Genomic DNA, 11,525 nt, shown 5'->3' on the forward strand with positions numbered 1-11,525 from the left:
AAACACAGAGTGAATACACACGACCTTGGGTTAGCAATGGTGTCTTAGATATGACAGTAAAAGCATAAGCAGCAATAAAAAAAACTGAATTGCATCAAAATTAAAAACTTTTGTTCTAGCAGGGTGCCGGTGCCTCACACCTGTAATTATTGCTACTCGGGAGACAGAGATCAGGAAGATCTCAATTTGAAGTGAGCAAATAGTTCTTGAGACCCTATCTCAAAAAAAATCCATCACAAAAAAGGGCTGATGGAGTGGCTCAAAGCGTAGGCCCTGAGTTCAAACCCTAGTACCGCAAAAAAAAAAAAAAAAAAAATGGCTGGCAGAGCGGCTCTAGTGGTAGGACGCCTGCCTGCCAAGCAGACATGAAGCCTTGAGTTCAAACCTTAATACCATAAAAAACAAAACAAACCAAAAAAAAAAAAAAAAACACTTTTGTTCTTCAAAGGATATCAAAGAGTAAAAAGACAACCAATAAACTCAAGAAAATATATGCAAATCACATAATCTTATAAGGGAGTTGCATTCTTACAGCTCAAAATGTAAAAAGACAAACTATGCAGTTTTTAAAAGAAAGGATGTATGTATATATGTATGTATGCATGTATGTCTGCATGTGTGCACATATGTATTGGTGCTGGGAATTGAACCACCCAGAGACTTGCACATGTTAAACATGTTCTCTACCATGGAGCTCCACCTAATACCCAAGAAAAGGATTTGAACAGAGATCTCCCAAATACACACACAAATGGCCAATATGCAAATAAAAATGCTCAGCATTATTAACCATCAGAGAAATGCAATAATATGAGATACCACTTCACATCCACTAGAACAGCAATAATCAAAAAGGGGAACAGGAGTTGGGTACCAGTGGTTCATGCTTATAATCCTAGCTACCTGAAGGTTGAGACTGAGCGTATCACAAATTGAGACCAGTCCAGCAAACAGTTCCAGACCCCATCCCCAAAATAACCATAACAAAATGGACTGGAGAAGTGGCTCAAGTGGTAGAGCACCTTTACAAGCTCAAAACCATGAATTCAAACCCCAGTTCCTCCAAAAAAACAAAAAATGGGGACAGGCTCAGGGTGTAGCACAGTGATAGAGTACTTGCCTAGCATGCACAAGGCCCTGGGTTCAGCTCTCAGGACTGCAAAAGAAACGGGGGAGGGGAGCACCAGGAATCATCCGACCATCCTGCTTACCTGTACACTAGGGTTGGAAAAACCACACTAGGCAAAGAACTTGCCTCAAGATCAGGACTGAAGTACATTATGTGGGTGATTTAGCTCCAGAAGGATATGAGTAGTTTATGCAAATACTACATCATTGTATATTAGGGATTTGCATGCTAGAGTATTCTGGAATAAATCCCCACAGATATGGAGGGGAGTTATATGAAGAGTATGATTGTCCCATTTTAGATGAAGACAGTTGATGAGTTAAAGAACCAGATTCAAGAAGATAGCATTATTGTTGATTACCATGGCTGTGATTTCTTCCCTGAATGCTGGTTTCACATAGTTTTTGTGTTGAGAACATATGCCAGTGTATGGTACAAAGGACTTGAAGTAAGGGGTTACAGTGAAAGGAAACTACAAGACAATTTCAGTGTGAGACATTTCAAGTTCTTTATGAAGAAGCCACAGTATCCTACAAAGAAGAAACCGTGTATCAGCTGGGCAGCAATAAACCAGAAGATTTACAGGATAATATAAATAAGACCTTGAAATGGATTTTGCAATGGATCAAAAATTATAACTTTTGACCTATAAGACTGGCTATGTTATAGTCACTCAGGTATAACTATCTGTCCATTTCATAGAAATTGCCCAAGTGTCAGTTAAAAAAAAAAGATAACTAGATTAAAACTATATTGCAGGCTTAGCAGGTGGATAATGTAAAGGTTTTTGCCTGGGTTTATTTTTCTCCATGAAAAAGCTAAACAATTTTAAATATAATGAATATAATATTACAGTCTGAGTGTAAAACCTGTCAACATTTAAAGCTTCAATTGCTAAATAAAAAATCCAATCAAATTGGTAGAGAGGTATCTTTTAAGTTCACTACAGAAAAAATGCAGATGATCTCTTAAAAAGTAAAGATAAAAAAGGGAGGAGGGGGATAGACAGTAGCAAGGATATGGAGAAATTGGAACCTTTATGCATTGCTGGTGGGAATGTAAAATGGTGCAGTCACTCTGGAAAACAATTTAGCAGTTCTCAAAAGTTAGAGTTACTCTATGAGAAATTCCCCTCATATGTATATGCATAGCCAAGAAAAATGAAAACATACGTCCACATAAAGACTAGGATACAGTCAGGCACCAGTGACTCACACCTGTAATCCTAGCTACTCAGGAGGCAGAGATCAGGAGGATTGCGGTTCTAAGCCAGCCCGGGGAAACGGTTCACAGGACCTTATCTTGAAAATAATCCATCGCAAAAAAGGGCTGATGGAGTGGCTCAAGGTGTAGGCCCGAGTTCAAACCCCAGTACCACGAAAAAAAAAAAAAAACCCAACTTGGATACACATGTTAATGGCAGCTTTATTCATAATGACCAAAAGGTGGAAACAAGCCAAATGCCCATCAATTGATGAATGGATAAACAAAATGTGGCATGTCCACATAATAGATTACTCAAATATAAAAGGAATAAAGTATTGATTCATGCTACAGCAGAAATAAACCTAAATGCATTGTGAAAGAAGCCTATTACAAAAGTACAGGTTGTATGGTTCCATTTATATGAAAGGCCAGAAGAGGTAAAGCCATAGAGACAAAGAGGTAAGTGATTGCCAGGGCCTAAAGGAGAGAGGGATGGAGGCTCTTTGGGGTGATGAAAATGTTCTGAAACTGGAGAGCGGTGATGGCTGCACAATTCTGTGAGTACTCTAAAAGACGCTGAATGGCACATTTTTAGTATGTAAACCATATTTTCTAAAAGAAAAGATGAGCACGGTGTGGTATTGCACACTTGTAGTTCTAGTTATTCAGGAGACTGAGGCAGGAGGATCAATTGAACCCAGCAGTTAGTCTGATGCCTGGCCTGAGCAACACAGCCATACAGAAAAGGAAGGAAAGGGGAAGGAAGGGACAGGAATGAAAACTTAGAAAGCATGAGCCCACTACCCTCAAAAGATACAAAATATGCCTGCAGTCCTTCAACCACACTTCTACCCACTCACTACTATAAAGATCCCAAGTCACTCAATCCTCACTTTCAATTACTTCACATTCCTCCTCATGAAGAAAATTAAGCCCTTCAGAACCTTCCCATTACAGAATTATCCTCTCCCCGCCAGTCGGATTGGCAATCATCAAGAAAACAAACAAGGGCTAGGGCTTGGTTCAAGTGGTGGAGCCCCTGTCTAGCAAGTGCAAAGCCCTGAGCTCAAGTCCTGGTACAGAGAGAGAGGAAGAAGACAACAACAAATGCTAGCAAGAATGTGGGGGAAGAACCTTCATATACTGTTGGGGAGAATGTAAACTGGCAAAATCACTATGCAAATCGGTATGGATGTTCCTCAAAAAACTAAAAACAGTCCTACCTTATGAACCTGCCATACTACTCTTGGAGTGTAAATCAATGTACAGGACAGATACACGTTAAATTTTTTTATTTTTTTAAAGTTTGGGAGATGCTGGCTCACATCTGTAATCCTTGCTATTCAGAAGGCAGAGATCAGGATGACGCAGTTCAAAGCAGCCCAGGCAAATAGTTCTCAAGATCCCACCTCCAAATAACCAGAGTAAAATGGACTGATGGTGTGGCTCAACTGGTGCCTGCTTTGCAAGTGCTGAAGCTCTGAATTCAAACCTCAGTCCCCAAAAAAAAATTAAAATAAAAAAATTGTTAAGGCTAGAGGTATGGCTCAAGTGACAGGGCACCTGCCTCACAAGGTGAGGCCCTGAGTTTAAACCCCACTATCGCAAAAAAAAAAAAAAAAAGAAAAATTAAAAGGGCCTAGTCCTAGCTACCTGCCCTTCCAGCTACCACTCCTTACAAACTTCCCTCCCTGGGAGAGCTTCTTGAAAGAATACTCCTGTAGACTCACTGCCTCCATACTGGCACACCCACTTACTTCTTAGCCCCCTGCCAACACTCCAACACTAATGCATTCATGAAAATTACCATGAATTGCCATGAGGCCAAAGCCACTGCACACAATTCGGTGTTAATCATACTGGCCACTCCTGTGATATCTGACTGCTTGCTGATCATTCATTCTACGACACATTTTGTCTCCCTGGTTTTCTACATTAGTTTCATCTGATTCTTTCTTAACCTCTGTGACCTACTCCCCCACACAGGCCTTAACGTGACGTTCTCTTCTACCTACAGTAATGGGTCCCAAATCTCATCACCAGCCCCTTAGTTTCAGACTCACGACACACTTTTTGGATTGGTCCACCTGGCTACAGACAGCTGCGACTAACAAGTCTGTTGAGTTTTTCCTAGGACGTGCTGTATCTTACTCAGAGCTGAAGGTGTAGTGTGTGGCACATAAGCCCTGACTAGAGATTGCTGAATGTCCAAGAACAGGATTCATCATTTCCCATACCTCCACCCTAAAACCTGCCTCTCCTATGCTTCTGGTCTCAGTGACTCCAGCATTCACCTACCCATCTAACTCAGAAACTGCAGTAGGTCGCACAAGACTGGTTTTCCTCAGATCCACACAAACTCTCGTTTGTCCATTCGAACTGTTACTTCTGTGGGACTTGGAAGCCAGCCAGGGGATCTGCTCTTGCTGCTTGCTCTGCCATCTCAAATCCTAGCCCCATTTCTTTCCTTCGTAATTTACTGTCATCATTTCATCGTATACCTCAATTCTAATAATGAACTCACCTGTGCACCTCTCATTACCAACATGAGCTCCTCTGCTCAAAGATCATGACTTATACTTGTAGTGCATCCTGCACATCTCAGGACTACCAGGTCCCTCTGAAGCCCATCAAGTCTGATATAGTAATAAAAGCACAGGCTTGGTGCCCGGCTCCAAAATGCTGGTTTTACTAGCTAGCATTTGTTGCCCTTAACGCAGAGAAACTAAAGCAGATACCTTAAAAGCAACTGAGGCCAATAGGAAAAGGGGACCAGGTACTAGAGAAAAGGTTAGATCAAAAAGAATTAACCTAGAAGGTAACACACACGCACAGGAAATCAATGTGAGTCAATGCCCTGTATAGCTATCCTTATCTCAACCAGCAAAACCCCTTGTTCCTTCCTATTATTGCTTATACTCTCTCTACAACAAAATTAGAAATAAGGGCAAAATAGTTTCTGCTGGGTATTGAGGGGGGGGGAGCGGGAGGGGGTGGAGTGGGTGGTAAGGGAGGGGGTGGGGGCAGGGGGGAGAAATGAACCAAGCCTTGTATGCACATATGAATAATAAAAGAAAAATGAAAAAAAAAAAAAAGAAAAAAAACCAAAATGCTGGTTTTATAATCCTGAGATAATAGATAGAAACTCTACAAACACATTTCTGAATTTGGTTTGATGAAATAAGATTATACATAAAAAGCACTGAACTACAGCCAGGCATGATGGTGCACACCAGAAATCCCCAGCACTCAGAAGGCAAAGGTAGGAGGATCGGGAGTCTAAGGCAAGGCCAGCCTGGGCTACAAGACCCTCTGTACCTCAGTGAAGAAGCCCTCAATTAGCCTGAGAGACCCTGTGTTCAATACTTAGCACCAAAAAGAAGAGAAGAGAGAAAAAAGTAGCTTTTTCTTCTTTGATCAATACTGTTGAACTAGATAGGACTGATGAATACTTACATCTTCTGAGTGTGAAATCCCAGCACTGATCAGTCATAGGTCTATACTTCCACAGTCAGACAACACACTGTTGGTTTTTGCCAAGTTTTTTTTTTTTTTTTTAAAACATGCTCTGCTGAACACAAGGGGAACCCATCAGCAGGAAGAGATCAATAAGTCCATTTCCACTTAATAAACATCTCAATTCATTTCCCTGAGTAATAGTTTTGTCAGTGGTTTCGTTCATCTTCAGAACTTAAGAAGTGGCAAAGTAAGGAAGGCATCAGTCATTGTTTTATGGAGGTGACAGGGTAAAAGTTAGCATCAGTTCCAACAAAATTGTGTATTATAGACATGTCCCTTCACAGAAAGCCTCTGGCCCTGCATGTATAAATCCAAGTTTCTGTCACTGAACTAACAGTAGAAGCAAACAGTGTCGTAATGGATGTGTCTCATTCAGCATTAGCATATCAAGCCAATGCCAATAAAACAAGTATCTTCTGTTTCAGCAGTCAGAAATTTCCATCCACAGCCATCTTTGCCTCCACATTGTCAGTGATCTTCCTGAAAAGGCTGAAAACTGGCCCCAAGGTGAAAACCACTTTCCCTGCCCCTCACTTCCTAAGCCTTCACAGATAAGCAGGGTGTCTAAGCTTCCTTCCACATCCTCAGTTTCACCTTGCCTTTTGATTCAAGACTGCTTAATTGATTTTGATCTGCTTCCTTCAGCTTATTCACTTCACTTCATTTTCACCACATGCTTTTGTGTGTGTTGTGTGTGTGTGTGTGTGTGTGTGTGTGTGTGTGTGCTACTGGAGTTTGAACTCAGGGCCTCATTTTGGCTGGGCAGATGCTCTACTACTTGAGCCACACTCCCAACCACACCTGGTTTATTGAGACAGTCCAGCTTTTTGTCCTGGCTGGCCCATCACACACTTTTTAAATCTTGCCCAGCTACAGTGGGAATAAGTCATCTCCCTAGACTTCTCATCTTGAGATTCAAGAATCTTTCTTCTTCATGTCTGTGTCCACAAAAAGTTCTAAAAGGCTAGTCTACTCTGGTGGCTCACACCTGTAATCATAGCTACTCCAGAGGCAGAGATCAGGAGGATTAAGGTTTGAAGCAACCCTGAGCAAATAGTTTGAGAGATTCTATCTCAAAAATACCCAACACAAAAAAGGACTAGCAGAGTGTCTCAAGTGGCAGAGCATGTGCCTAGCAAGCCTGAAGCCCTGAGTTCAAACTCCAGTACTGCCAAAAAAAAAAAAAAAAAAGTTCTAAAAGACTAAATAGAGAACATGGAGCAACCACCCTAAGTTCAGACTTCTGACCTAGCTAGCAACCCCAGGACTGCCTGCAATTCAGTCACCCTCTCTCATCCCTCAGAAAACCCTCCAGAAGGCTCCTTTCTGGCAGGAAGATGTCTCTGCTGCCTAAACTTGCCTTGCTCATTCTTGACTCTGTGTTTTGCTTTTAGGCCATACTTCCTCCTTAGAGAATCAAGGCCTTCCCCTCCCACCCCAGGGCCCATTCCTCCTGGAAGTCTTGTAACCAAGAGTCTCCCTCATCAGTGAAGTCTTCCCTAATCTTTCTTTTGTTGGTTGTGGTGGTTTTTGTTTTGTGCTTCTGTTTTCCAGAGATCTTTCACTCCTCCAAATTCCTATGCGTGTCACTCACCTGGCACTTAATACCTAGCAGTGGCTGTACTTGTTTACCTTTTAATCTTATCTTTTCGCATGCCAGGCATTTCCTCATGAGCATGAACCATAAAGCACACTTTTATGACAATCCCAGTCAACAGCAAGGCTTTTAGGAAATAAAATCCTCTTAACAAGAACTATCAATTTCATTTTTTCATCATACTCTCTAGCTCTGGCCCACTCTTGTATACATTTTCTGTCCCGCTCCCTTAGGCAAAGGTATTTTCCTAAACACTTGTATATAATGTATTCATTTTTGCAGTTAATCTTATTGCACACGATCTAATATAAGCCAGATACCTGGCCGTCAGTCAATGAATGTTCACTTGCCTATTTAATATTTTTAAATCACCTCAAGATACCAAACATCAAATTCCTGAAAAGGAGAGTGTAGCTGATCTAATAAGGGCAATTATGCTTGTAAAACTTTCAGCTTGTTTAATAATTAAATTGGTTAATAATGCACGAAAGGTGTTCTGTACAGTACACAAGAGGATATAGGTATATCTGTTCAATTGCAGAGCCTGAAAGACAAGACAGTATCTGCAAAGAGAACTGCAACATTTTGTGACAACAGCCTTGCCCCTTTGCTGCTTAGCTTCCTATTTCAGATGAAGAAAAGCAAAAATAAAAGTTATACTGTTAAAACTGCAAAATTTGGCCAAGCATGATGGTGCATGACTATAATCCTAGCACTGAGGAAGCTGAAGAAGGATCAAAAGTTTGAAGCTAGCCTGTTCTACAAAGTGAATTGAAGGCCAGCCTGAACTACACTCGAGATCCTGTCTCAAAAAATCAAAAAAACCAAATACACTTATTAGCACAAACTAAAATGGAAATAAGAAAACTTGTTAGCATGGAAGATTAGGAGAATTTTTTCTTTCTAGTTTTTGTTTACTTTCTTAGTATAATATTAAATGTATAACTAGAAAAATATTGAAGTTCAAATAATTAAGTTTCCCAAACTCACAGAGAGGTTAGCAGAAAGAGGGAACACTCCATGATAAATGTTAAATATTCAACCAACCAATCACCTTAGGACTCAAATGCCTAGGCTCAATCACACTGGATCACACAAAAACCTGATGACACACCAAAGGTTTTGCAAAATCTTCAGATGTTCCTCAAAAGATAGCTGATGTGACTCCAAAGAGCAGTCGGTAAGCAAAACTATGTCACAGCCACCATTCTCATCTCATCCTCCCATTGACTCCTCAGGCTGCTTCCTGAACTTACACACTATGACAGAAACCAGGAGTCTGCCATAATTATATACTATCACCTAATACATTTTCCCAGAAGAAATAACTGTTCAAAGTAGCACAATTCTCTTCAAAATTACAAGAAAGGAATATGACTTTGTTTTAGCTTTTTTAAATGAACTCTAGATACCAATGTGAAAATCACTGATTTGGGGCACCCGGGTAGCTCAGTCAGTAAAGCATGAGACCCTTAAAGATCGCTAGCTTGAAAATGCCACTACATAGTGTTTCATAACAACTTTTAGACTCACATAAACAACTACTTCATGAAGAACTGGAAAAAAACCCAATTTTGATTATTTGTGGTGCCCCCACTGAAAAAGGAAGTCTGTGTGCATGCCGGGAAATCCAAGGCCAGGTGAGAGAGGGCATTAAAGGGACCCAAGGAGGCTCTTTGCCACGAACAGTGCATTTCTAGTTATAGGATGATGGAATTAGTTTGGGTGGTTGTTTTGTTTTGTTTGAGACAGAGTCTGGCTATGTAGCCCAGGCTCACCTCAAACTCACAATCTCCTGCCTCAGCCTCCAGAGTACTGAGATTACAGGCATGACCACAATGTCTGGTTCTAAATGTTCATTTCAAAATGTGTTCCACTCCACAGCTAAAATTATTATTCTGTGCATGCCTCAACAGTCTGACCATTATTAAAGTCTTATCAATGGCAATTTAAAAGTCAGGGGACGGGCAAAATGGCTCAAGTGATAGAGCGCCTGCTTAGCAAGCCTGAGGCCCTGAGCTCAAACCCCAGTACCACACAAAAAAATAATAAATAAATAAATGAAACCAATGGGAAGGGAAAAGGAAGGGGAAGGGCTCTCAATGTCTGAGCTAAGTCTTTCTGTGGCGGTTGGTTAGCTGCCTTTTTTGCACTGACATTTCCAAGTGTTTTGCAAAAAAAGGAAATTTTAAGAATGTGCTGAAACCATCCTTTCAGAATCAATTCCCAGATAGTTGTGTTTAATTTGGCTTGTCTTTTAATCATTGTGTTAATGATAACAAACTTGAAGTTAGGCACCAAAATAATGGTGCCTAACATATGACAACCGAAGCTTCTAAAAACTTTCAGAGTTCCATTTAAGCTACTTCATTTTGTCAGCTCAGCGCCAAAGACTCATAAATGGGGCACAGCTGAAATTTTAAAATAAGTCTTTAGGGAAAAGCTCAACTGATCACCTGAGGCAGCCCTAACAGAGAAGGTGGACAACCAACTTCAAGGGAGAAACTCACTTCCCATAGAACAATAAACCAAGGAAGCCTATATGTCAACTGGTTGATCTATCTCAACACCTACAGAGAGCAAAGAGAAGGAAAAACAACCTATACTTTCTACATAAAAAAGCTTAGAGAATGATTCTGGAAATCACAAGTGACTCTGATTGTCAAGTCTTGCCAGTTGCAATGCCGCCTCTTGGGACTATAACAAGTCAATAACCAGACTTGTGTATACAGTGTTTTCAAACATATCATCTCACTTAAAGCAACCTGCCAGGTGGTGAAGCACCAACGCAAGCCCCACCCACCTCCTCCCCTGACTCGGGCTGGGCTTCGCTCCATCGGACTGTCAAAAAGATGATTTAAGTATGTCAGTTTATCTACTTTCTCCAGCCTCCCCACAGACTTCAGGGAACGTCTGAGAGATACGGTTTCACAAGAATCTTGGCACCTAAACTATTTATTGTTGAGAGATGACGAGTACGACTTCGAGCAAAAGCAAAAATTTCTCCAACACAGAAAAGAAAAAGGCACGTCTTCCACCCAACCCCACCAGGACCGCGCGGCTTAAAGTAATACAAAGTGCAGGACAGAGACGAGGGCCGTTTGCACCGGCGCGGTCTCCGAAGTTGTCTGCAAACTCGCCGCGCCTCCCCTGCCAGGGCCACGGGTTCGGGCTGCGGCCCCGGGGTCCCGCGACGGGGGTGGGGGAGGTGACAGTTGGCGGGGGACCTCGGGCGCGGCGCCTCTGGAGGGCAGCGGGGCTGAGGGCGAAAGGGCGCCGGGCGGGGCGGCCGCGGGCGGAAGGGGCAGCGGCAGGGGCCCCGCGGCGCCCCGGGACGCGACGACCGAGGGAAGGGCGTCCCGCGCCGGCTGGGAAGTGCGCGCGAGGTCTTGGGGTGCCCGCCGCCCGCGTCCCGCCGCGGACCCCAGGGGCGGGACCGGCAGAACCCCCCACGCCGCCCAGGGACCGGCGCGCCAGGCACCTGCCGCCTCCGTCCGGAGGCCGGGCTCTCACCTCGTCGGTTCATGGGCCGGACGCGCACCGCCACTTTCACTTTAGAGTCGCCCATTCTGCCGCAGCCGGGACTCTCGCTCAGCTTCCGTCTGCCGTGGCCACCGGGCAACTCTCCGGGGCTGACCCGGCGGGAGGGGGCTGCGGGGGCGGGGCCTGGGAGGGGCGGGGCTTTGTCGGGGGCGGGGCCGTGTGCCCCGAGGTATGCCGGGACTTGTAGTGTCTCGGAGTCTGCGAGGCGGACAGAGGGGCCCGGCGGGAAAGCGCAGCGCGTCGCTTGCTGGAACTTGTAGTCAACTGTTGGGGCTTCTGTAAATGCTCCTGTCTGTACCGGCCTTACTGTCACAATTGGTGTTAAGTCTGAAGCTGTCGATGAGCTGATCCCTTACCTGAAAACAATCGTTGAATGGACGGTATGGGAGACCCTGCTACCTCTTTATGTTACTTGTCGGGCTTGTTTGCTGATCTCAACCTCTAAGATAAGAGCGTTCCACCTTGACTTAACTTTTGAGCTCTCCTCTTCTGAGCCAGGACCTTGGGCGATGGAAGCAATCTGAGTCCAAA

General features: G+C 43.3%; 1 protein-coding gene across 3 annotated transcripts in view; it reads right to left on the reverse strand.

Annotated features, from left to right (window-relative positions):
• Positions 1-11,103, reverse strand: part of Kif13b (kinesin family member 13B) — a 170,163-nt gene extending 159,060 nt beyond the window's left edge. For all 3 annotated transcript variants that reach the window (XR_012441576.1, XM_074055244.1, XM_074055243.1), the window contains exon 1: positions 10,965-11,103. Coding sequence is in view for 2 of the 3 variants with exons in the window: in XM_074055244.1 (XP_073911345.1) it covers positions 10,965-11,019 (55 nt within the window). In the remaining variant the exon portion in view is untranslated. The remainder of the gene's footprint in view (positions 1-10,964) is intronic.
• Positions 11,104-11,525: the final 422 nt, after the last annotated feature.

Source organism: Castor canadensis, chromosome 14 (assembly GCF_047511655.1).
Source record: "Castor canadensis chromosome 14, mCasCan1.hap1v2, whole genome shotgun sequence".
In the NCBI taxonomy this organism is placed as follows: domain Eukaryota; kingdom Metazoa; phylum Chordata; class Mammalia; order Rodentia; family Castoridae; genus Castor; species Castor canadensis.